The 26,331-nt window shown below is 31.1% G+C and overlaps 4 protein-coding genes across 8 annotated transcripts; 2 read left to right on the top strand and 2 right to left on the bottom strand.

The window, feature by feature from the left end:
* On the top strand, positions 1 to 4,577 carry LOC137828062 (uncharacterized). 3 transcript variants are annotated; one of them, XM_068634480.1, is made up of 5 exons: positions 1 to 190; positions 995 to 1,427; positions 1,549 to 3,532; positions 3,672 to 3,878; positions 4,052 to 4,577. In XM_068634480.1, the coding sequence occupies exons 2-5, from the start codon at positions 1,084 to 1,086 to the stop codon at positions 4,373 to 4,375; spliced, it is 2,859 nt and encodes a 952-aa protein (XP_068490581.1). In that variant the 5' UTR covers positions 1 to 190; positions 995 to 1,083; the 3' UTR covers positions 4,376 to 4,577. The 3 variants fall into 3 exon arrangements, with proteins under 3 accessions (XP_068490581.1, XP_068490583.1, XP_068490582.1); XM_068634482.1 differs by lacking the exon at positions 1 to 190 and adding an exon at positions 258 to 398; XM_068634481.1 differs by lacking the exon at positions 1 to 190 and having other exon boundaries at positions 876 to 1,427.
* An 801-nt stretch (positions 4,578 to 5,378) lies between these two features.
* LOC137828055 (deaminated glutathione amidase, chloroplastic/cytosolic) lies at positions 5,379 to 8,656 on the bottom strand. Of its 2 annotated transcripts, XM_068634470.1 has the most exons (9): positions 8,413 to 8,656; positions 8,114 to 8,250; positions 7,588 to 7,716; positions 7,356 to 7,414; positions 6,877 to 6,989; positions 6,713 to 6,805; positions 6,434 to 6,536; positions 5,824 to 5,906; positions 5,379 to 5,584 (listed from the first exon to the last, which is right to left on the bottom strand). In XM_068634470.1, exons 1-9 carry the CDS (start codon positions 8,602 to 8,604, stop codon positions 5,543 to 5,545), a joined length of 951 nt encoding a protein of 316 aa, XP_068490571.1. In that variant the 5' UTR covers positions 8,605 to 8,656; the 3' UTR covers positions 5,379 to 5,542. The 2 variants fall into 2 exon arrangements, with proteins under 2 accessions (XP_068490571.1, XP_068490572.1); XM_068634471.1 differs by lacking the exon at positions 5,379 to 5,584 and having other exon boundaries at positions 5,824 to 5,945.
* Positions 8,657 to 11,598: 2,942 nt separating this feature from the next.
* On the bottom strand, positions 11,599 to 13,360 carry LOC137828059 (uncharacterized). 2 transcript variants are annotated; one of them, XM_068634478.1, is made up of 3 exons: positions 13,078 to 13,255; positions 12,695 to 12,921; positions 11,599 to 12,320 (listed from the first exon to the last, which is right to left on the bottom strand). In XM_068634478.1, exons 2-3 carry the CDS (start codon positions 12,790 to 12,792, stop codon positions 11,621 to 11,623), a joined length of 798 nt encoding a protein of 265 aa, XP_068490579.1. In that variant the 5' UTR covers positions 12,793 to 12,921; positions 13,078 to 13,255; the 3' UTR covers positions 11,599 to 11,620. The 2 variants fall into 2 exon arrangements, with proteins under 2 accessions (XP_068490579.1, XP_068490578.1); XM_068634477.1 differs by having other exon boundaries at positions 12,695 to 13,360.
* A 10,960-nt stretch (positions 13,361 to 24,320) lies between these two features.
* On the top strand, positions 24,321 to 26,159 carry LOC137828126 (uncharacterized). The gene is made up of 2 exons (XM_068634575.1): positions 24,321 to 24,921; positions 25,456 to 26,159. The coding sequence occupies exons 1-2, from the start codon at positions 24,848 to 24,850 to the stop codon at positions 26,006 to 26,008; spliced, it is 627 nt and encodes a 208-aa protein (XP_068490676.1). The 5' UTR covers positions 24,321 to 24,847; the 3' UTR covers positions 26,009 to 26,159.
* The last annotated feature ends 172 nt before the right edge of the window (positions 26,160 to 26,331 follow it).

Genomic DNA, 26,331 nt, shown 5'->3' with positions numbered 1-26,331 from the left:
ACACTCCTCACTCTTAATCATTATAATAATTTATTCCTCTTTTCAAATTCACACCAATCATATTTTCCGTTACCATTTCTCAGTCAAACCTTCATTTCTTTTTAATTATTTTTCTTCAATTAAAAACCTTGCAATTTTCAATTCCTCTGCACAATCTTCTTCTTCTTCTTCTTTTACCGTTTGAAACCTTGTGAGTTCCACTCTCTCTCTCTCTCTCTCTCTCTCTCTCTATATATATATATATATATATGTATGTGTTTTTTTATTTGTTTTTGTTTGGTTCAGTTTGTGTTTTCTGGGAAAGTTGATAAAGGACAATTGGAATTGGAATTGGAAAAGTGGGTTTCACTTTTTTTTTTACTCTGCCTCACCCACGTCAACAAAGCCCTGAATTTCAGGTTTTCTTGCTTTTAGGGTTATGCAATTTTCAGGCTTTGTGGAGCAGGGAAACTGGGCACACCACTGTTTCCTTTCTGTTCTTTTAGCTTTCCTTTTTTTCTTGTCTGAGTAATTTATAAGAAAATTGGATGATTTTAGGGTGTGGGTCTGCGGTAATTCGTTTTCTTTTGTGTGGTTTCTGCTGTTGATGTTGTTTGCTTGATGAATTAACCAGTGATGAGGGCATGTTTGTCGTAGTCATCCAAGAAACAGGGTTTTGGATGTAACGGATAAGGGTGGGGTTGAGGATAATGACTGCAGAATTAGCTTGGTTGTTGGCTGAATGTATTCTTACTAATTAACTATTAAATTACTGATTAACTATTAAATTAATGGCTGGTCGTATCCGTTGCGTTTTGATTTTCTTTGTTTAATTTTTATTTTGAAAATATGAACGTTGTTGAAATCAAATAATCAATGTTTCTCTTTGGTCTCACGTGTTCGTGCTACTCCTGAGTGTGATCTTCTTCTGTTTTATTTTCCTTTTCCACTTGGTGACTGGTTTGTATGATCTTGTTTTACCTTTTTTTATTTTCTGTGTTTTGCTTTTCTGTAGTAGACTGTCATTTACCTTGGTCCTGGAAATCTCCGGAAGCTGACTGATTTGATGAGCTTGTGGTAGTGATTGGAGAGAAGGTTTAACGCATGAAGAAACTATTCTTTTTCAAATCTTCTGCATCTAGCAGTGGAAGTAACAACAGTGCAGCTCCATCGAAATCAACAAATAAGCAAAAGGCATGGGATAGTTTTTCCGAGGTTGGAATGAACAATCATGCTTATGGTAAAGCCGATGATTATTTCCAGAGTCCCAAGGGCTTGTTGTCCAAAACTCGAAAACATGGTTCCGATGATCAGAGTTCTTCCGGCGGTCCAGATCTTAGGAGGAGCAGGTCATTGTCGACATCTGCTTGCCAGTTCAGAGATCCAACCAGGTCTCCTTCAAGCAGCATTGTTACTGATCCATATCATCAATTTGAGCATTCATCTCGGTGAGACTTGATAACCTAACTTTTGAAGCATATTGTTGACAGAACTCAAGCTTATTCCACGTTGTATTAGCTATATTTTGCACATATTTATTTTGGTTTAACTTTCTATGTGTTATATCAGTTCTCAGGCTCCTAACTATGAGAAACAAAAGCGGGACAAGCCAACACAGGTTTCAGTGTCTTCTGTCCAGAATTCACACAGATATGAGAGACCCAGGTCTAATAGTTCTTCAAGATCCCATCACGAGTCATCTGGGAACTCATCAACTTGTTCCAGCAACATTTCAAGTAAGGTTGTTGATCGATACATTGATGGAGAGCAGCATCCGGAGGAAAGTAGACCCAGGAACAATTCACAAAGAAATAGTAGTAGACATGGGAGCTATGGTCTGAAGCTTCCTCCAAAAGTTCAGCTTACAGCACCTAATTCACCAACTCATGGAATCAAAGATAAACCTAGGGTTCATTCATTTAGAGAAGCTAAAGTTACCCGCCATCATCGATTCTCGTCCCGAGATTGGACAGAGAATGGTGTTGGACCAGATTCCCCAAGGAGTCTTGCAAAAAATGTGATCGAGAGACTTTCTCAGTCCTGTGATCTTGCCAAGACATGTTCGCAGAATGTTAATGTTGATAATCCAATCACAATTGAAGATATCTATTCTAGATCTGTGAATGGACATTATGACTCTGATTTTGATGATGCTCGGCCGAAAAATAATTTGTTGGATGAACCATACAGAATGACAAACGGCTATCATGGTGTTGATGGCAATTTTGAGGGTTTAAGCTGTGAACCTGAAGAGGATGCGGATGCAGAACTAATAAAAAGATCAAAGGAGGCTGAGGAGAGGGTTATTTTTCTTTCAAAGAAACTGGAACGAGAAAGCTTTTTTCCTGATGGTGGTTATGATGTGTCAGCACTGATTCAGACAATCAGACATCTACTAGAGGAGAAAATAAGCTTGGCTCTGGAAGTTTCAACCCATCTAAGGTCTCAAATTTCTGACAGAATCTCTGCCAGGGAAGAACTTGGCCGTGTAAAAACAGAACTTGAGTATCGGACTCAGAGACTAGAAAAAGAAAAGAATGAGATGCAGTCAGCATTGGAGAAGGAATTGGACAGGAGATCAAGTGACTGGTCATTTAAACTTGAGAAGTACCAGTTAGAGGAGCAAAGGCTTCGTGAGCGAGTTAGAGAGCTAGCGGAGCAGAATGTGTCACTTCAGAGGGAAGTATCCTCTTTAAGTGAGAGGGAAATGGAAAGCAAAAGTGTGATGGCATACAATGACCAACAACTCAAGGCATTGACTGACAACACAGAGATAATGAAAAAGGAGATTCTGGATTTGCAGCAAAATCTCTTGGAACTACAAGAGAAATATAAGGTAGCCGAAGAAAACAGGGATTGTATCCTAAGAAATTTTGAAGAGAAGGAGAAGGAGTGCAAGGAGTTACACAAGTCCCTGACAAGATTATTAAGAACTTGCAGTGAGCAAGAGAAGACAATAACTGGATTACAAGATGGGTTTGGCGAGGAGCTTCATAAAAACCAGCCCATGGAGAGTGTTGACAAGCATACTGCAAAAATGCGAATGGAGCAAATGAGATTGACAGGAGTGGAACTAGCCTTGAGAAAGGAGTTGGAGTCTTGCAGGTTTGAAGCAGATTCCCTTCGCCATGAGAATGTAATACTCTTGAACCGGTTGAAAGGTGACAGGAAAGAATGTGTTGCTGCTACTTATAGACTAGATAAAGAACTATGGACCCGCATCTACTGCCTTCAGAATCAAGGCCTAACAATGCTAAATGAAAGCACATACTTGTGTTCAAAGTTACTGGAATTCGTTAAAGGGAAAGGAAACCGTCGTCGCCAAAATGTCCAGCTGGATCAAGAAGTGATTGGAAACGGTTTAGATGGGCAATTTATTGTTGAATCCGAAACTAAAATTCAGGGGCTCAAAAGTGGAACTGAGGGTTTAACAAGGAGTTTGCAGACGATGTCTTCTTTGTTGAAAGATAAGTCAAATCCATTGACTTCTAAATTTCAATCAGAGTACATAGACGATGGTAAACTAGCCACAATAAATGATCAATTATCTGAGGTAAATTTCTTCAGGATGTTTTCTTTAGTGGTAGTTTTATGGAAGTACATTGTAAATCTGCGTGTTGATTTATTTTAAAATCTGTTTTACATAATTTGTTCATTGAAAATTCATGTCGATCATGTTGTTACTTGTATAGGATATTTTAAGAACTGAACTTAAATCAGAATGTTTGGTGACGAGTTTATTAAGAGAGAAGCTGTACTCTAAAGAGCTCCAAGCTGAGCAGATGGAAGCTGAACTTGCTACAGCAGTGAGAGGAAACGACATACTTAGATCTGAGGTGCAAAGTGCTTTGGATAATCTTTCAAGCGTAACCCACAAGTTGAAGGACCTCGAACTTCAGGTCAGTCAAACGTAACCCACAAGAGTATTGGATTTTATTTATTAAATTCATCTAATGGATAATACATGGTGGTATGTCGTTATTGCTGTCTTGTGGGTAAATAACTTTGTAGTTTTTTCAAATTGCTATTACTTAAGCCTGTTAACCAATCCCCTGGAAAAATTGTGAGGCAGATGTTGAAGAAAGATGAGAATAGAAACTGCCTTCAAAATGATCTGCAAGAGTCTAACAGGGAATTGACAATCATGAGGGGAAAATTGCCCAAAGTGACAGAGGAGAGAGATTATATGTGGGAGAAAGTGAAGCAATATAGTGAGCAGAATATGCTGTTGAACGCAGAGGTCAATGTATTGAAGAAGAAGATAGAGTCACTTGAAGAAAACAACCTCGAGAAGGAAGGTCAAATATCCATCTTGCAAGACTCCCTTGCCAAAAGACCCTTTGATGATCTCCTTGGGAGTCCTGAGCATAAATTTTTCGGTACAAAATTACTATAATAGCTTGTTTTCTCATAGGCCAATTTCATTGTTCATAGTTACCAACATCTGTGAATGAGTTTTCTTGTCTTTTTTTTTATTTGTTGCTCTTTTTTAATAATTTGTTTCAGAGTTTTTCTTTACATATATATGTGAAGTGTAAGATCGGACAGAAAAGTTAAAGAATATAAAGTTCCATTTCCCCCAATTCCTCGGGGAATCACTGTTGTCTTTATGGCAAAAAGAAATGTTTCTGATAGTTGCTCACATGAAAATATTAGTCCCAGCAGAAAGTCAATATCGAATAAATTTATTTTGTACAAGCTTTATCCTTAGAGAGTTTTGTTATTACACTTCTGGTAGTTGAAAGAGGAATTACTGATCGTTGATAAAAGTATAGATAAATGACAAATCATGAAGGTGGTGAGATTTTACTCCTAATTTTCCTATCAAGAAGCATGAAAATCAAAGCGTCAAGCAGGCTTTTTATGTTTATGTTTATTCGTAATTATTACCAGTTAAATACTTTTTATTTGGTACATGAAGAAAGTGAAAAATGATGAAGGAAACTACTTGGAATATACTAAATAATGTCCAAAGATCGTAAAAGTGGTCAGGGGGAAGATCCCAAATAGTTTCATTTAGCAGCAAGAACATCTGCAACACCATTCGCGTGGTTATCTATGTACAAAGACAATGACTATAGCCATTTTTCATTTATAGTATCGAAAACAGTTAAATAAATATGCTTTCTATTTTTTTTTATTGGCATAATATATAATTAATTATATCCACCTTAATAACTTTTTTTAATTATCTATCTTTACAAGAAAAAAAAAGTGCGAATTCACACAAACCGCAGGATAAGTTTAATCTCAGTACAGTGTAATACCCTTCATCAAAACTTTGCACAAAAAAGGAGCTTTGCAATGCACACAATGAATCTAACCTCAGATTGTGGAAAGAAGTACTAGATTCTGTGGAACTTATAAAACACATACATGGAGCAGCATGCACAAATGAGTAGAACATAAGAAGGCACTTAATCACTTATTACCAGAGTCAGAAATTCACATTTGTATATACCATCTTTAAGGGAATCTAATATGGAAGTCTCATTTTTCATTTGGTACATAGAAATCCCAGATTTTTAACCATGTACCCCTTGTTGACTGGTCCAAATAAGAACTATAGAGATGCAGCTTTCCAGAAGTCAATTGGCATCCTTTGCTGAAACCAAGAACAAGTGTAAGCACAAATAAAATAGTAATAATGGTAACAAAACCAGTGCTCCAATAAAAACAAGAGAAGTGAACCACATATTTTTCCAACACTGTTTATTTTTAGAGAGACTAATATAAATTTATGCAATAATAAAGAGTCAAATAATGCATTGTTAGCATTGCTCACTACTAGAATCCATGCCTGCATAGAAGTCCCATGGTTACAGATACTTGTAACAAACTCACCTTGGCAATTGGCATTTTCTCTCTAACTGAATCAACAAGTGATAAATCAATATCAGCTACTACAATGCCTGTAGACAAACGATCTGAAAAGGAGCATAAAGCCAACCATGGAATTCAGCAAACTTTGGTTTAAACAAAAGAAAAATTGGCACTGCAAGAAACTACATCAAGCAATACATTCTTTGAACCATGAAGAATACATAAACTTGTATGCTGCTATAAAAAAGAAGTTTTAATGTACAACAAATTCATAACAGCTGAAATCTCCAAGACCAACAATGCAAGTAACACCAAAAATAATCTTCTACCAAAGAAAACTGAAGCAAGATTATGTCTTTTCCTATAACACACTCCCTTGGGAAACTATGGCAGTTCCCATTACCTATTTCTTTTCTCACATGCTTTTAAATTGTAACGAGTTATAAATGATAAGTTTCCCTGAGAACAGTTGGGTCTAAATCCCATAAGTAGTGAATGGTCTCTTACTCAGACTACTAAAGCAATGAGAAAGAAAATAACTAGGACAGAAACTCAATGAATTTTGTTTAGTGTGCTTTCAATAATGAATTAACACAATGAACACGACACGAGGAACTGTCGGGTTTTTTACCTGGTAATCGGCCAACAATTGTCCCCCATGGATCAATAATTAATGTGTCACCATAGCTTTCTCTTTTATCACCATGTTTGCCAGTTTGAGCAGCAGCAATGACCTGATAATTCATTCATCAAACCACATTTCCATAAAAAAGTGCCAAAGAAAAAAATAGTTGAAGTATATTTCCTCAAATAACTTGCCAATATCTTGTTCTAATCATAACATGGGAGATGGAAGCATGGGAGAAGAGGGGGAAGGAAAGTACTACTAAATGCAAAAATGAATTCTTACATAACATTGAGTCTCAATTGCACGAGCACGAAGGAGAATCTCCCAGTGTGCTGCACCTGTCACTTTAGTGAATGCTGAAGGTACCAATAGTACCTGAATGTTGTAAAACCAAAGAAAATTTTAGATTCTAGACAACCAAATTTAACCAGGAAAGTAATAATTACCTGTGCTTCATGTTGGAAACGTAACAATTGGTACATCTCAGGAAATCTCAAATCATAGCACACACTGAGACCAAGACGCCCAATAGGACTGTCTACTGCAACAATATCCTTGCCTGAAAACATCAGGAACATAGATTTTCACATGAAAACATCATCCTTCATAGTTCATATCATATCTAAGTGTGCTTATCTTCTCTGTCAAACACTCCCCATCTCCATTTTCAGTGAAAGGAAATGAAGTTGAAATAATAAAATATCACAAACAATTGAAGGAAAAGTATATAATTGGAAATATAATCAGAATCACATGACTAATACCAATCATGTTCTTCGTCCTTTCACTTATTTTCTTGTTCTTTTTAGAAGGATGCAGTTAGATGAAAATTTCAAACCAGCCACAGATTTTTCAGAAATTCATGGCTAAGCAAAACAAAAACTCGTTAATCTTCAATACTTCATAGAGAGAGTAAATATCCAACCTGGTTCTGTAAAACTACTTTCTTTATATACCCTTCCACCAGGAACATCTACGTCAAACCTTCAAATAAAATAAAGTAAAATTTAAAGAGCCATTGTTTATACAGCCACTATAGCACAAACAGAAAGCAGTAAATTTCTCAATTCAGGAGGCCATACCACATAAACTATATATCCAGGAATTGATAAACAATCATTTACACTACTAATAGTTGCATCATTTACTGATCTTACAGGTGTATCTTTCTATAAGAGCTTCTAATTTTCCCAGTCTCATCCACTATAACGTGAGTATTACACAAGTGTTGAGGATCAGATCCTTTCTCTTGGAAGCCTCCAAGTGACAACCAAATGCTGGATTCTCTGCAGTGCATTACAACATGTAAAGTATTAACATTTTCCACAAAAAAATGCAAAAAAACAAATTGTTTCACACCCATGAGGAGTCTTAAAGTGGATTAAAAACTCAAAAAAACCTCAATAAAGTGCATTAGAACATGTAAAGTATTAACATTTTCCACACAAAAAATGCAAAAAAACAAATTGTTTCACACCCATGAGGAGTCTTAAAGTGGATTAAGAACTCAAAAAAACCTCATTATCTGGAAACCATCATATTGGTTCCAAGGATGAAAGGCCCACCAATCCTCAATCAGAGAGGGTTTGGAGGGTGAAGGGTGCAAACACTTTGTTGGTTGGATGATTCACCATTGAAGAGTTGAAAATTGAAGAAAAATGAAGAGATGGGTATAAGTATGACCTGGCCAGAGAGCAGTACTGGTTCATAATTGGTCCATCCAATGGTTGAGCAACACTAACACTGTCCCCATCCTTGGTACCCACATAAGAGAAAGCCTCAGGAAAACAAAGCAATTTGGCTCCAGCTGAAGCTGCTTCCTTTGCACACCAAACCCAATACTCAGTACTACCAAACAATCAACAGTAAAATAACAGTAATTCAAAAGAAAAACAGAAAAAAAGGAGGATATATAACAGAAGAGGAAAATATGAGAGAAAATAAAGGGAACCCAGAAAAGAAAAGATGGAAAAGAATCAAACTTTGACGAGCCCAGAGCAGGTGGCGAAATTGGCGGCGAGGTCGCTGACGGATGTCATCTGGGCCGCCGCAACTCGGAGGGAGTTAGGAGAAGGCATGGCCATGGTTGTGGTTGGTGAGAGTGAAAGTGATGATTTGGGAATGGAAGAGACGAATCCACCAATGGAATTGGCTTGCACACAATGCATATGCATTACATTACATTCTATTACAACACCATCTTACATCAACCAACTCATAAGTTCTTGGTCAAATCCTAAGTTTTTTTATTTTTTATTTTAAAATACTCACAACAGTAATTAAATGTTATTTTTTGAAAAAGATTTTGTTAACACCCAAAAAGTAAGATAAATACAGTTGAAAAACCATTATAATAATATGATAATATCTTACATTAAAAAATAAATCATATATGATTAAAATAGTTAAGGTTGAAATTGAAATTAAAAGTTGAAAAATCAAATATATAAGTATTATGAAATGGAGAAAGTAATATTTGTGTTCATAATGATCATCTTTTGACTACTTTTAATAAAATAATATTTATATTCCTTAATAAACATTAACTTAATTTATATATTTTTTAATAAATAATAGTCACTTCTTTTGTTTTGTTTATAAAGCATCATATTGATTCAATTTTTTTAAAAAAAATATATAAAAACTAACATTGAAATTTTTAGAATATTGAAAATAAAGAATTTTAAGAAACTTTTAACAAAATTTTATACTATAAAATTGTTCAAAGAATAACAGTTCTACATCCTCCTTCAACACAAAGTAGTGAAGATAAACGAATTTGGACTAACAACAAAAACGGAGAGTTGAGAATGAAATTTGTACAAAGAGAAGAAGACAAAATTTATAGTTACATAAATTTTATCTTGAATTTTAGCTAAATCAATCATCTTTAACAACCCGAATTAAATGTGAAAATACAAGATAAATTATTAGATAACTTTACTATTGAAAAAATATTAAAAGAGAGATACGAAATATCAAAACATTATGTATGATATAATTTTAACTTAGATAAACATTTCCAATATAATTCTAATTTTATGATATGAAGTAAAATAAGTTAAAGATATTACATACACATAACTTTAGATACACCAATATTAAGAGTAAGAAGAGTTTGTTACCATTATAAGCTGATATGTTTGTGGTTATAAAAGAGATGATTAAGACTTGAATTTGATACAAGAAGAATACCAATGTTTGATATATAGTGCTTATAAGTGAAACAAATCAATACTTTCAAAAAATACATTAACATAATCTTTATCATAGTTTTGATTTTTAAACTTTGAAATGTGATCGAAAATCCTACTTATTATAACATATCTCAATTGTATATTATATTTTTTCACAATAAATACACTTGATAAGAAATGATAAAAATAGTTTATTTATAAACATATTAAAATAAAGATAGTAAAATAATAATAAAAATTTCACTATATTTTATAACTATGCATGGGATGAAAAAAAACCTAAATATATACATAATGTTGTACTTAAATTTGACCTTTACTACCCAATTAAAAAAAAATTGTATAAAAAAAAGCAATGGATAGTTGTAAAAGGAAATAACAGAAAAACAAAATTGATAAAATACAAAATTAATGATTTGTTAGTTTCCTTCTAAAAGTTTGTTTGTGATGTCTATATCGATCAATAAGAATCAATACAAAAATATATTATATAATACGAAGGTGAAATTTTGGATATTTTTTTCATCTTTAAACTTTATTAAGTCTTTAGGATTAATTGTAATATATTATATTTCGAAGTTGATAATAATATTTTGACCTATTAAAGTAAGAAACTTAGTTGTTGATTATATTTAAAATTGAAATCTTTAGTGCATGAATGTAGAAAATTAGTTGACCATAACTCAACCTACCATGTAGCTTTTAATTCAAAACAAACTAGGTTGCTCAAGTTAAACTAGAATTATCTACACTTTTAATCATGTGATTTTTTTTTTGTATTTTATCTGTTAATCGTGTGATTTTTTGTATTTTTTATTTTAATAAAATGGTATGAATATATTTAAGTAAAAAAATAGAATATTTATTAGGTCCAACTTAATGAAATCCAAAAGAAAAAAAAAACATACAGGCTCAATATAATAAAAAAAATGTAAACTTATTGACAAATATTACATTAACTTATCATAACCAATTCTTATGAATACAAATTAGAGTTTGCATTTTTTTTACCATGTAAAATTCAAATAACGTATTATAAATAAAAATTAGAGTTTGCAATGTTTTTCTGAAATCATACAGTTTATACTAATTACTCAAAATACAACCTCTAAATTTTAATGCTAAAAGCAATCTAAAATGTCACTATGGTAAATTGGATTTCATTTATCTTATGGTATGGTATTAGAATTTTATCCATTATATATAAATATATATATATATAATATAAAATTAAGCAAATATAATTTTAGATAAAAAAAATAGACCTACTTGCTTTTTCAATGAATTAGTAAGTAAATATTGAAGATAATTGAAGAACTTTTACATTTTAATTAAGAATGTTGATATCTCAATAATCATACATCATATTTAACTAGAATTTTTTTTATTAAAATAGAACAATTTTAAAATTGTGTTGTGTACAATTGTAAACTGTAAACTGGTATGTTTGACTCAGTTGTCAAAATAATATTTTTCTTTCACAACAAAAATTAAATGAAAAAGAGAAGAGAAATGATAAATGTAAAATCAAACACTACTTAGAAATACAGCACAGCTTTTCCCAGTTGGCCAACCAAAACATTTGCAGTGTGTTATTAATGTGCATGTCTGCACCTTAATCACCCTTCTGATTCTGTACTAGTTAGTCTAGCAGCTATATTTGGAGTTCCTTTCTTTCAATATAGATTTTGTTTCTTGTTTTTTTCTTCATAATCTCTCATATAACCAAAACAATACCATCTATTTCTTAGATGGTGGAATGCAACATATATAATATAATAATAAGATTGCATGAAATATGTTGTTACTTAGAAAAGTGCAGAATGAAAAGATAAGTTTACAACTGTTATAAGACATCAGGTTACAACTCTAATTTTATACTGTATAATTCTAAGATTATTCTATTTATCTCTTCATTTATAATCTGGTTCTTCATTTGTAACTGGTTCAAAGTTGTCAAAATATCACCACTTTAAAATTTAACAGAATTTATTTATGTTCTGCAATAACTATTTAGATTACATCCATTGAGCTTGAACTTAAGAAGCAATGGTCCCTTTTGTGCCATATCAATATGAGTTACAGCATCATATGCATCTTCACTCCCACCTTTTCTACATGAATTCTCACCCCCCTTTTGCTGACATCCTTCAATCACAGTTTCAGCATAATAAAACTTGTTCATCCTATGGATCTCCTCTAAAGTACTGTGCCTTGCCACTGCTAAAATATCCACCATGGAGCGTTTCTTGCATCTCCCTTTATGCCTTCTGCATTTATCTTTCACTGCCTTGGATGATGGCAATAGTGGACTTCTCTTGTAAGCATGATGAGTTGAACTTGGGAGGGTACATGTGTACGCTGGCTGAGATAAATTAGCAGAAACATTGCTGCAGTGATGCTGATTTCCCTCTTTCACTTTGTAGTCAGTGTCATTTTGAACAGTTTGTGGGTGGTAACCATAGAGATGTGGCACTTCTGCTTTGCAGGAATCAGCTTCTTCTTCTTTTTTATTGCTATTACCATCACTTGATGAATGCATCAAGTTAGGATCTGGTTCAGAAAGTGAAGTTTGTGGTCCAAGTGGTGGCAGCACCTCCTTAAGACCATGTTCAAGACACAATTTCAAGTGCTTCTCATGAAATGGCCAGTTTTGAAGGAGATTTCTGTGACGAGAAGCAAGAACATACTGTCTGCAACATAATTTACAATCTATCATCGATAAGAAAAAAGAATCATTTCATGTCTTTTTCCACTTGTGTTCTTCAACTAGCCTTGAACAAACCTTCCAAAATCTAAACACAGTTTTGATAAAATTCGCAAAGCAAAACAAAAGGAGTTGATGAACAGAGAATAATCATAAGCTTAAGTTGTGTACTTGTGTTGGAAAGATTATAAATAATAACCTAAAACAAACATGTGCTGCTTCACACCTTAGAACATAATGCAAGAGATCAATATAGAACATGAAATAATGGAAAAAAGAAAGAGTAAAACCTCATTCATAAATTGAAATGCATAGAAATGTTCATGGTAACTATTTCAAGTTCAAGTGCATTATTAGTACCTTAATGAGAAGGGTTTAACACCAGCTCCAAAACCCGTTTGTTGTAGCAGAGATTGAGGAACCGCAGGTAGGTTTTGGTTTTGCTGCTGAGACATCATTCGGCACAAATATTGCAACTTTGCAAGTGGATCCCAAACTAACCTCTCTAAATTAATATTCAGCCAAAAACCATGAAACCCCAGTTCTTGCCTCTGAAAAAAGCTCCATAAAATGACCACGTGAGATACCTACGACACACAAAAACAAAAATCAGAGATTCCCCACCACAGAATCTGCATGTGGGTACGCAAAAGATGCTCAATTTATGGCAAAAGAAAAAGAAAAGGGATGAAAAGGTGAAACTCTTGAATGAGTTTTTGAACGAAACACAGAGTCCGCTAAACCTTGAAGCTTCAGAGGAAGAGAAAGGGTGTGCGAGGGAGAGAAATGGGTAGGGTTTCAAGAACACGAGTATGGCAAGGTGAGAAACACGGTTTCAGTGTTTGAAAAGAAAAGAGAGAGAGGAACTGAACTGTCTGAGAAGTTGCAGTGTGGAATATGTTGTCTTGGTAGTGTTGTGTTGTGTTGATTTTTCATTTGGGTTGGTTTTATTTTTGTTGACTTCATCTAACTATTGCTAACTTCTAACAGTGCAACTAAGAGAGGGTTATTTTCGTTAATTTCAACTGCTATTCACACACTCTAGAGTTTTGGTGGCATGTGGCAGTGTCCTTAACAACCCCAAAACAGGGCACCCTCTTGAACTTGGCTTGTCCTAAACCACCAATGCACTCATCACATCTATTTAAAATTGGGAAAAATGGTGATTTACAGAAAATAAATTGGGTCATATCAGATATTAGGGTAAGTTATTTACCAATATGTGTTAGTTAAAGTAATTTTTCTTGGTTCACATATAGATTTTAGAATCTGTCTATAGCTGTTTTTGTGTTAAGGGTATATTAATAGTTAAATAAAACTAAGGGAAAAAGCAGATTTTGCTTAATTTGCAAATAGCAGATATCTGTCAAGAAGTGCTAAAGAGCATGTATCAGTATTCAAACTCAACCTCTGCAAGAGAAAGTACAACCAACAAGAGTCTCAGATTTACCTCTTTTAAGAGAACCAAGCAAGAGATACCTATGTGCTAGATCCTACCCTATTTTATTTTCATATTCTACATAGTAAGCTGAAGAATGGGGTGGATTTAATAAAGTAGAATATAGCATATTTTTTGGAATTTCCAATGTTTTACTAGTTTCAAATATTCTATCATAACAGACAAAGAAATCTAGAGCAAATGTAGCAAACTTGGTTCAGTTGCAGCAAGATTTATTACATTCAGTCTAGTTTGTTTATGGTTGTAATTAAGTCTCCAATTCTGCAATAAATTGAAGTTGCTTGAAGAGTATGCAACATGGACAAAGTCCTGATATAGAAAAAAAGATACACAACTTCTGTCATCAACTTCATTAATAATTTACCTTAAAGCTAGCTAGCAATGTTTGCATTTCTTTTGGGTTTAAACCACATTATTTTTTGTGAATTTGGTGTCAGTTGATTCATATGTTCGATGTTAATGTTATCTATTTTAATTCACCCCAATAGAGATTTAAATGTTGTGCAGTGAGAAGCACAGTTTCATGAGCTTCATATGGCAATCTTTTTTGTTTTTAACTTTGCAATATGCACGTGTGAAGTATAATCATATATATTTGCATGCATGCGTTGAAATGTGATTTGAAAGTTATTTCCTTTTGTAGGTCTTGAGAATTTGAATTCGAAAACCTATGTATTAGTTTATAATAGATAAATCCCACCTTATAAAATGGTTTTATAAGATGGATTTAGATTTTTAAAGTTCAATTTCATCATATAAATTATATTATGATAGCACACATAAAATACCTGAGAAGTTTTTGCCAATATACACTACATATACCAATATAATCGAAGTCTTTGCCACAGAAAAAATTACACGAGCTTGGTGTTTCCTCAAAAAGTTTTTACAATACATCATAACAAAACTAAAAACCAGATAAAAATAAGCAAATAATGCAGAATCTAAATACACATTATTATTTCAGTAGGATCTGTAGCTAGCTAGTGAATACTACATGCATGCATGTTAACCAATACTCAAATCATTCAACTGAGTACAGAGACTACTTATTCAAACTTCTTATTTCCATTTTTGGAGTCTCTTTATCAGTTCAACTCATGTCTTATACCAGAAACATAGCACAAGACAGACATGGAACAGTTTGAACTAAATTAAAGCAGAAATCAAACTCAAGCCTCAGATTTTGAAGTTGATCCAAATCTGGGGAGTTATGTGTTCATATGAAAATAGAGAATAGGTGGAGAAAGCAAAAATTTTCAGCAAGAGAAAATAGAGAATCTGTGTAAAAAGCATGCAGATTCATTTTCTTCAATTTTTTTGAGAGAAAATTAAGGTGCTCTGACTGCTCCAGAGTTCATACTTTGCATAAGTTACAATTAAAGTGGTTCAATCTAGAGATTTTCATAGCAAAATCACTTTTGTCACTATTAAAACATTATTAAATAAAAATCAACTTTAAAAAATTATAAATAATTAATTATTATATTGATATATACTAATTTAAAAACTAAAAAAATTATTAATTTCTAAATTAACTTTTATTATTAATAAATAATTTTTAAATTAATTATATATAACTAGCAACTAAACATTTTAACTATACTATAAATTTGATAGTATTTACATATATGAAATTGAAGAAGGAGAAAGCTATTTCTTATCATTTCTCACACATGTTAGATTCTCATGAACATACTAAAAGCATGGAATTTAATCAAATAAAAATGTTTTTTTTATAAACGTTTTATTCTTTTTATACTACTTTGAATAATAAAAGTTCAAATAAACACAACCATTTCTTCTATGTTCGGTTTTTCCACACTTTGCATCCTTTGAAAGTGAAAAAAAAAAATTAAGAAGAAAATAAATAAAGAATTATCTCGAACGTTGACCCTCTTAAAGAAACTCAGAAATTCATTTTTGGAATATACTTTGGATTCCTATTCACATGTACCTAACATGAGTTTTTTATGATTATTTGTGAAAAAAACAAATCAAAATAAGCGTAAGAAATAATAAACTATTCGTCGTTAAACAAATAACGTGTTAAAGAAACTCAGATTTTTGGCACACTTTTGATTAATACATAATCTGAAGTTAAATAAAATAAAGTAGTTTTTTAAACTTGTTTAAATTTTACACAAAACTTAAAAAATGTTCATGAAGTCAAGTTGGGTCAAACCCAAATATTTTGTTTCATAATTAACTCCGAATTTATTGTTTGGTAAGAAAATTAGATAATTAATATTTATTTATGTGTTAACAAATATAATCTAACATTGTACAATTTGCATTCCTAATATCTCATCAACTCATGTTTTTTCAAGATAATCACTTCTTATGTAATAAGATAAATAATTTGACAGTTTTGAATTATATTTAACACATTATATTATTATAATGACTAATAATAAAAATGCCATGCTTATAAATTAATACATTAAATATAATCACTCACTCGATATAAGAAAAATAAGAATTTTTTGTTCGACGACTTTCGCCCCCATAAAACTAAATCTAAAATGTCTCACGAATTACTTTTTTTCAGTAAAAAATATTCTTAATTGTAAATCGTTTTTAAGTTCAATAAATTGTAAGTAAAAAACAAATATAATCACACAGACACATCACAGATGTACTACAAAAATTGGAAATAATATATTTCTTGTTATTTTAGTTTTACTTTGTTTAAACCCTTCTATGTCTTTCCTCTAAATATATATATATATATATATATATATTTATTTATTTATAGTATTAAGAGTGCCTTAAGCTCATTTCAATCTCTCTATGCAATTTAATGTTGGAGTTAGATACATATATATTGAAGTAGGGTTAATGCATATACTGCACGTAAAGATCCTGCTGTAATGATAATTATTCATTTTCTTCACGATAATTTACTTATTTTTATCTGATTATTTCATTTTAGTTATGTAACAACGCTTGCAAAATGTAAGAGAAATCTGGTTTACAAAAAGAAAAGTCTTAATCTGGTTTAGTGTAATGTTTTTGTGGCAACATATATATATATATGTATATATATGTATATATATATATATATAGAGAGAGAGAAAGAGAGAGAGTTTCTCTGGTATTTTATGTACTTCATACTGTTAACTGAGAAGTAACTTCATTTATATGCATGCAACATATACATATATATGTATGTATATATATATACACATGCATATAGGCACTTTAAAAATAAGAAGGAATATTGCAGATGATTTGGAATTTCATTGTAATGAAACAGGCTAAGCACAAGACATGAGACCCAGCAAACATTTAACAAAGGAAATTATAATGACCTTGATTATAAATTTTGAAAATGAAAACATCCATTACATTTAGTATATATATATTTTCCTTTCCCAGTTCTTCTCTTTACTTCTTTATCAGAACTTTGTTATACGCTTTAGCCACTTCAATTTTTTATTGCAGAAGGTTGGAGACTTAATTACCATAAAACTGGCTAAGAATCTTGCTATAAACTGCACCAGATTTTGCTATGCTTTTATGATGTCAGAATAGTGATTGATCTGAAACCAAAAAGCATTGGAAATTCCAAATGATATGTTATATCTAAATTCTGTTGGTTATGAGCCTTACCAACATGGAAATAAATTCACCATAGGATGCATGATAAGATATCATATTATGTAGTAATGAAAAAATGTTTCTTTGACAACTAACATCAGTTTATAACTGCAATTTTGATTAATGTAATTTCAAATTATCAATTTCAGCAAAAATTATTTCTCATGGTGCATCATTGTCAACACCATTTGAGGGAAAATCTGAACTCTTCTTATTGATTGTACTTTCTCATGCAGAGGTTGGATTTTGCATACAGATAACTCTGTGGCACTTCTATATCAGCCATTTGAAAGCAAAGCATTTGCATTGCCTTGGAACTTGCTTTTTCCCAATACTTAAAAGCTTATATATTAAATAGATAGATTGTTAAATTTATAAAGACCAAATGAAACTACTTTGTTTGACCAACATAGCATTCCCTTAGCCAACTATGACCCAATTCATTTTCTGCAAATTGCCTCATTTCCCAGTTACTATAGTTGAATTTGGAGCATAAGAATATAAGTGATGAGTGCATGATGCTTTAGGATAAGCCAGGTGTAAGAGCATGCCCTGTTTTGTGGTTATTAAAGAGGCTTAAACATGCCACCAAAACTTTAGTAGTGTGTTATGAATAACAGATGAAGCAAACCCAATAAATTTCAGTTTTTTTTATATGAAATGACAAAAATATCTTTTTATTTTTCATATCATATCATGAATAAAAGATTGTGTAGTGAATCAAATATATCATTATTATAAGAACAAAACCAACCCAAATGAAAAGGTAGACAAAGAGGCCAACAATAGGAAGAAACAACACAAGAATAACAAGACAGCATTCTACAACCTTGTTTGTTCTCAGTCAGTTCCTCATGTTTTGCTTACTTTATATATCTCTCTCTTTTATGTTGTCTTTCTTTTCAATCACTCAAATCGTGTTTCTCATCTCGCCATGCTCGTTTTCTTTAAACCCAAACCCTACCCATTCATCTCTCGCCATTTGTGTGACCCTTTCTCTTCCTCTGGAGCTTCAACATTTACCTCACTCTGCCGTTCCTTTCCTTCAACAACTCTCCATGCGTTTCATCTTTTGATCCGTTTTTTTGTTATTTTTCCCATAAATTCACCATCTTTTGCGTACCCACATGCAGATTTTGTGGATGTTAATAACTAATTTTGTTTGTATGTCATAGGGTATTGCACCTGCTCATTTTATGGAGTTTTTTCTTGGACATCTTATGTGTTGCGTTATTGTGTGTATTGGGATTAAAGATTTCACTCTTTATAAGTGAGTGTAAAACCTCACTTTTTATAAGGCAATTTTATGAGATTGAATTAAATTTTTACACTTTATGGGCAAAAGTTGGAGTTTCAGGATTTGTGACTAGTATTAATATAGAGAGTTTAGCTTGGGATTCACATGCAAAGTTGCAGTCTTCTTCCATGTGAGCGATGTCTCAGCAGCAAAACCAAAACCTACCTTTGGTTCCGCAATCTGAAGCTGGTGTTAAACCCTTCTCAATAAGGTACCAATGTGATTGAAAAAGTTATACCATAAACATATACCTATGCATTTCAGTTTATGATTCAGATTTTACTTTTTTCCCTTTTATATTATTGCATGTTCTATCTTTCGATTGATCTCTTCAATAGCATTATGTTGAGCTTATAAGGTGTGAAGCACATGTTGGCATCAGATTATGATTATTCTCTGCACATAAAATTAAGATTTGCTTTTGCATTTTGCATTTCCCTTTGTGAATTTCATCAAAACTGTTCTAGATTTTGGAGGTTTCTTCAAGTTTAGTTGTTGAAAAACACCAGATAGAGAACAAAATGTTAGACATGGTAAACAATTTGATATCTCAAGTAACAACAGTAAATTATAAATCATTTTGCAGACAATATGTTCTTAGTTGTCGTCACAGAAACATCTCTCAGAACTGGCCTTTTGAAGAGAAGCACTTGCAATTGTGCCTTGAAAATGGTGTGAAGTTGGAAGAGCTGTTGCCACCACTTGAACCAGGCAAAACTTCACATGAGTGTAACTACAAGGTCAGCAACCACCCTTCATCACATGAACATGAAGAGGGAAAACAATCAAATCATGAAAACTGCAGCAAGAAATCTGGCAATTTATCTCTGGCAGAAGTGTCTCCACCCATGGCAGTGAAACATAAACGCAAAAGGCGTAAAGGGAAATGCAAGAAACGTTTGATGGTGGATATTTTGGCAGTGGCACAGCACAGTACATTGGAGGAGATTGATGGGGTGAATAGATTTTGTGATTGAAGGAAGTGATGAAGCGGTGCCTTGTCAACACATTTCCATGGCTGAAGCAGTGAATGAGGATTCATGCAGAAAAGGTGGGAGTGAAGAACATGTCATGTAGTGCAGCTATCAAAAAGGGTCATTGCTTCTTTACTTTAAACTCCATTGATGTAATGTAACTAGGAATTCACCATAAATTCTGCATCATTCTTATTATTTCTTTTATAATATTGCAGAAGATTACTGATTCAAATATGTTAGTTTGGTCATCAACTTGCATTGGAAAATGCTGCCTAATAAACATTTTCAAAGATACCTTAATTAGTTTTTTTTCTTTTACTTATATCACTACATAAAACCATTAAATACAAAATTAATTTTAGACAAAAAAAATAATTAATTGTTATATTAATAAAATTAGATATTATTTTATAGATTAAAAAAATTATTGATATTTAAATTAATTTATATTATTGATAAATAGTTTCTAAATTGATAGTCAATTAATTACTTAGGTTTTATCTATCAATTATTTAAATTTTAAAGTTGGTATCTAATTAGATAGTGTAAGTATTAGGATTGAACCACCTTGAAGTATAAGTTGTTGATAAAAAAAATTAGATACCAATTTAGAAACTATTTACCAATAATAAAAACTAATTTAGATTTTAATAATTTTTTTAATCTTTAAAGTAATATATAATTTTGTTAATATAACAATTAATTATTTTTTCTAAAATTAATTTTTATTTAATTATTTTCGAGTATTTCAACAAACAATAGGTGAAGAAGTAGCATTTGTTCGTATGATTTTAGGTTACCATCTCAAAGATGCATACAACAAATGGGTCATTATTTACTTATAATTCATCACTTCGATCTTTGGTAACTGTAGCGTTTATTAAGTAACGGTAGTGAGTATTATTAAGTAACTGTAGTGTTTATTAAATGAAAAAAAAATATTAATTAATAAGCTTTAATTTTAAGTAATTATCATTTGTATTTATTAAATAATAAATTATTTGTCGTATGCAGTTAACTTTAAGAAACGGTATGTAGTTTTATTATTATTAAAAACAAAAATATGTCAATATTTATTATATTAAATTTATTATTTACTTCTTTGATATTTTTATTGTATAAATTATCATAAAAAAATAAATAAGTTTAAGAATATTTTTTTATCAATATGCGAATAAAATTTATAAATATATGTCAGAAACATCATTTTCCTTTAAATAGATTTCCATAGACAAACCTTTATTGACCAGCTTAAAAGTGCATCTTTATATGATAGTTTTTTAATTTTCCTGTATATATATATATATATATATATATATATATATATATATATATATAATTCTCTATTGTTTGTAAGCTCTTGAAACTTTCAGTCAAGGATATTGATTTAAATAGTCTTCCCCTTTATGAATAGTGTTATTATTTTGAAAATGAAGAATATAACTTAATTTATTCGAGTAAAAATAAAAATGAAAATGTCAATAAAACTGCATAGAAAATTGATAATAAATTGTGTACACTAAAAATAAGATATAGTTATATATAGGAGATTCTTCGTTATAATCAATTTTTTAGTGTAAATAATTTTTTTTCGATTCTATCATTATTTAATATATCTCATTTTATCAATATGAGTGTTTTCTCATTTCATATGAACTACTTAAAAAATAAAATTATTTTTAAATTAATATTAACGTAAAGTCTTTATATGTCTCTAACTCTTTCCTTAGTTCCTTATTTTAAGACAATAACAAAAAGAAAGAGAGAACATACACATTTTCACACCAAATTCCACATTTAAAATAAAATAACCTCTATTTTCACTTATTTTTTTGTTTACAATTTTGATTCATCATCCAAAATTATTTTTTTATATGTTACGTAAAAATTAAGTAAAAGAGAAAAATGTGGATACTCGCGTCACTGTTCGCACTAGTTAATTATAATATGAATATAAATTAAATATTTACCATTTTAAAAATTTTAAACTAGTATTTAAAAGGTTTAATGTTTTGTAACTGGTGCATAAGTCAACCCAATTTATTAAATAGTTATATTTAATGTATTATTAATGTTTTTAATTTAATAAATAATTTAACTTGTATTGAATAGTTATATTTAATATAATAATTTAAAGCATCTTATATATGTCTTAATATATATGTGTCTTAATAATGAAAGAAATTCCTTAAAAACTCTTATAAATTTTAGGTATAAAAAATATGAAAAAAAAATATGTCGTTTAACACTCACATTTTTCTCATACTCCCACCTATAGCTGCTTTCAATAATAAAATATTATATTTAACTAATAAAAATAAATATAATTTTTAAAAATAAAACAATTATATGATTAGTTTTCAAATGGAAATATAAAAAATAAGTATAAAAAAACATAGTATCAAACTATCATCTTCCAAAAAATATTTATTTGAGATTTTTTGAGAAGATTGAAAGACTCACAAATATATTTCTTTATATATATACTAAAAAAATGAAAACAATATCTTACTTGTTATTTATTTCTGAAAATGAGTTCTCATCAGCTTTCAGATTAACAGCACAACTCATCCACAGCATTGCATTAATTTCAAAATTTGTGAGGATTAAGCTTATAATTTTATTAAAACCTTAATAATTCATATTTTTTTTATACAACCACATTACAATTTTCAATATTTTTTCATATTATTTAATTATAAATTTATCTTTTATTATATATATTTAACTTTAAATTCATCACACAAAAAAAGTTGTATACAAACTTCTAAAAATCGTTAAAAAATCATTTTCCTATCTTTTCAACTATATCTGTAAGTTCACTACAAGAAAATCATGAAATAGAGACCAAAATAATTAGTTGCAATAGTAATTAAATTAGAAACCATTTTAGAAACTAAACAAAAAAAATTGGTTTCTAAATTAGTTTATATTATTGTTAAAATTTTTTTAATTGGTATCTAATTAACAACGAAAGTTATAATTACCAATTATTTAGTTTCTAAATTTGGTCTCTAAAACTTTGGTTGCTAATTAAATACCAATTTAAAAACTATTTAACAATAATCGAAACTAATTTAGAAACCATTTTTTTTAGTTTCTAAAATGGTCTCTAATTTAGTTACTATTGCAACTAATTATTTTGGTATCTAAAAATTGACTTCTATTTCATGATTTTCTTGTAGTGATTGAACTTGTGCAATGATAATTCATGTAAATAATATACATTATATATTTATGGATTTTGATCAACTTCCTCATTAACTCATCAGAATTATCTTTATTCTGTCATTCATTATTGAAAAAAAGAAGAAGCAATTAGCTGATAAGCATAACTCATTCATACATCAAGTTCCAAATTTTCTAATTTCATTGTCAACATTGTAATGAAAATGGCTAAGCACCAATGGTAAAATTCAGAAGTATATATATATATATATATATATATATATATATATTAGAATGTTAAATAGTTCTCTCCCTTGGGAACAAGCTTTAGGAAATGAAGATACATCAGAAGACATGAGACAAAGCAAATGTTTAACTCTGACATTGATCACACAGTGAAACAAATTATAAACTTTGAAAATAAAAACAAATCCATTACATACAGTAAATATTCTCATTTTTCTCAGTCTTTTGCTTCACTCTTATGTATCAGAAACTTTTAACCACGTCAAGTTATTGCAGAATGTTGGAGACTTTACCACTAAACTGGACTAGATCCAAATCTTGATGCAACAACTGCACCAAATTTTGCTAAAATTGGCCTTGCTGGCTATGTTTTTATGATGTCAGAATACTGTCATTGATATGAAACCACTAAAACATAGAAAATTATAAAAAAAAGTTACTTTGATAACTGCATAATTGAAAGAAACTATCTGGTTAATGTAATTTTAAACTTGTTTTATAAAATATTATTTTTCTTTATAATTGTAATTTGATGCAGGGTTTTCAACATGATTCAATTCCAAAGGGTAATTTGTCTGTGTTTTATAGTAAATCAAGTAAGTTCTGTAGGTAATTAAGCTTTTAGACTCCAAATATGGACCTAAAACCATCGTAGGATATAGAATAGGATGTCATATATATCACATGTAGGCATCACTTGAGCATTTACCTTAAAGAGGGAAAGTCTAAACACTTCTTATTCTTTGTACTTTCTCCTGCAGAGGTTGGATTCTGCATACAGATACCTCTGCCACTTCTATATCTGCCATTTGCATTGCCTTGGACTTTGCTTTTTCCCTGGACTTTGCTAAAATAATATAAACCCAAATCACAAAATTAGTTATATATAGACAGATTGTGAAATTAGTTTGACCAACATATATAATACATAGCATTATTCCTTTAGCCATTTATGGTCAAATTCATTTTCTGCAAATTGCCACATTACCAAATTTTCATAGTTGAATTTGTGGCATAAGAATAGAAGTGATGAGTGCACTCATGCCCTGTTTTGTGGTTATTAAAGAGGTTTAAACATGCCACTAAAACTTTAGTGTACTATGAATAGCAGCAGAAGCAAACCCAATTAAAAGTTACTAAAAATAAGAAAAATAACACTCTATTACACTGTTGGAAATAGTTACAAAAAGTCAATAACAAAACCAACTAAAGGTAGACAAAAAAGGCTCATAGAAAGAAAGAAACAACACAACACAACAACAATAGCAAGACAGCATTCTACAACCTTGTTTCTTCTCAGTCAGTTCCTCATGCTTAGCTTACTTTATCTTCTCTTTCTTTACAATCACTCAAATCGTGTTTCTCCTTTCGCCATACTCGTTTTCTTCAACCTCAAACCCTACCCTACCCATTTATCCCTCGCCATTTACATGACCCTTTCTCTTCCTTTGAAGCTTCAAGGTTTTCCTTCAACAACTCTCCCTGCATTTCATCTTTGGATCCATTTTCTTGTTATTTTCCCCATAAATTGACCATCTTTTGCGTACCCACATGCAGATTTTGTGGGGGTCTATCTGATTTTTTTTGTATGTGTCAAAGGGTATTGCACCTGGTCATTTTATGGAGTTTTTTCTTCGGCATCTTATCTGTAGAGTTCCTTTGATCATAGGAAGAAACTGGGGTTGCAGGATTTGTGATTAGATATTAATTTAGAGAGTTTAGTTTGGGATCCACATGCAAAGTTGCAGTCTTCCATGTGAGTGATGTCTCAGCACCAAAACCAAAACCTACCTTTGGTTCTGCAATCTGGAGCTGGTGTAAAACCCTTCTCAATAAGGTACCATTGTAATGGAAAAAGTTACCACAAACATGTACATATGCATTTCAATTTATGAATCGAGTTTATAGTTTTTTCCCTTTAATATTATATGCCATCCATTATTTCATGTTCTAATTTTAGATTGATTTGTTAAATTGCATTCTGTTGAGCTTGTAAGGTGTGAAGCACAAATTTCCAATACAAGTACAGAAATTAAGATTATGATTATTCTCTGTGCATCAACTCATTAACTCCTTTTCTTGTTTTGCTTTTATTATAACCATAAGTACGGTTTTTATCATAGTCATCCTTTTTTTTCTGAATCTAAAGACAGCTAAATAATCATATTTTTCTAACATAAGACTACATGTATATAAAAACAATTAGAAAGTCACTATTTTATAGTGAAAATAGTCGCTGTTTTTAAACCTTTCTGCACCAGTGTTCCTTTGTGAATTTTATCAAATCTGTGTCTAGATTAATTTGGAAGTTTGTAAGTTTAAGTTTAGTTGACAAACACTAGAGGAAATATACAACAAATTGTGTTTGCAGACAGTATGTTCTTGCTTGTCGTCACAGAAATATCTCTCAAAACTGGCCTTATGAAGAGAAGCATCTGCAATTGTGTCTTAAAAGTGGTCTCATGGAGAAAGAGATGTTGCCACCACTTGAACAAGGCAAAGCTTCACATGATGAACCACTCAAAGGTTTCTCCAAAATGCATTCTCCAAATGACAACAACTACAACAAAGAAACTGATTCTTGCAATGCAGAAGTGCCACAAGACATTGATGATGAGTGTAACTACAAAGTCAGCAACCACCCTCATGAAGAGGGAAATTACTCAAATCATCAGAACGCTTGCAATGATTCTGCCAAATGTACCCTCTCAAGTTCTACCAATTTTCATGATAACAGTCCACTATTGCCACCATCCAAGGCAGTGAAATATAAACGCAAAAGGGGTAAAGGGAAATGCAAGAAACGTTTCATGGTGGATATTTTAGCCGTGGCACAGCACAGTACTTTAGAGGAGATTGATGGGGTGAAGAAGTTCTGTTATGCTGAAACTGTTGTGGTTGAAGGATTCATGCAGAAAAGGTGAAAGTGAAGATGATGGTATGGCTAATGGTGATGTAACATCAAAGGGTCATTGGTTCTTAAGTTTAACCTCAGTGGATGTAATGTAATTGGGAATTGAGCATAATGCATTCTGTCCAATTTTCTTCTATAAAATTATTGTTGTTCACTGCAGAATTTCCTCTCACATTGTCAGGATAAACCATGAAGGATGGATTAGAGATATAATACATTTGATAGTATATATCTTATGCAAAACTCAACTTATAATGGATGTTTCCAGAAGATTGATAAAAGATAAAACATTTGATAGTATATAACTGATGCAAAACATTGAATTAGGTTTAA

The sequence above is a fragment of the Phaseolus vulgaris genome, chromosome 7 (assembly GCF_000499845.2).
Source record: "Phaseolus vulgaris cultivar G19833 chromosome 7, P. vulgaris v2.0, whole genome shotgun sequence".
Classification (NCBI taxonomy): domain Eukaryota; kingdom Viridiplantae; phylum Streptophyta; class Magnoliopsida; order Fabales; family Fabaceae; genus Phaseolus; species Phaseolus vulgaris.
This window is presented reverse-complemented; position numbering and strand designations above follow the sequence as displayed.

Excerpts from the sequence above, each read along its gene's own strand:
- LOC137828062 (XM_068634480.1), top strand. The coding sequence starts at position 1,084 with ATGAAGAAACTATTCTTTTTCAAATCTTCTGCATCTAGCAGTGGAAGT. Across the intron at positions 1,428-1,548 it reads CAATTTGAGCATTCATCTCG|TTCTCAGGCTCCTAACTATG; the intron begins GTGAGACTTGAT and ends GTGTTATATCAG. Across the intron at positions 3,879-4,051 it reads TGAAGGACCTCGAACTTCAG|ATGTTGAAGAAAGATGAGAA; the intron begins GTCAGTCAAACG and ends ATTGTGAGGCAG.
- LOC137828055 (XM_068634470.1), bottom strand. The coding sequence starts at position 8,604 with ATGCATATGCATTGTGTGCAAGCCAATTCCATTGGTGGATTCGTCTCT. Across the intron at positions 8,251-8,412 it reads CCTGCTCTGGGCTCGTCAAA|GAAGCAGCTTCAGCTGGAGC; the intron begins GTTTGATTCTTT and ends TGGTGTGCAAAG. Across the intron at positions 7,415-7,587 it reads TCTTATAGAAAGATACACCT|GTTTGACGTAGATGTTCCTG; the intron begins GTAAGATCAGTA and ends TTTTATTTGAAG.
- LOC137828059 (XM_068634477.1), bottom strand. The coding sequence starts at position 12,792 with ATGATGTCTCAGCAGCAAAACCAAAACCTACCTGCGGTTCCTCAATCT. Across the intron at positions 12,321-12,694 it reads GTTAAACCCTTCTCATTAAG|ACAGTATGTTCTTGCTTCTC; the intron begins GTACTAATAATG and ends ATTATGTTGCAG.
- LOC137828126 (XM_068634575.1), top strand. The coding sequence starts at position 24,848 with ATGTCTCAGCACCAAAACCAAAACCTACCTTTGGTTCTGCAATCTGGA. Across the intron at positions 24,922-25,455 it reads GTAAAACCCTTCTCAATAAG|ACAGTATGTTCTTGCTTGTC; the intron begins GTACCATTGTAA and ends TTGTGTTTGCAG.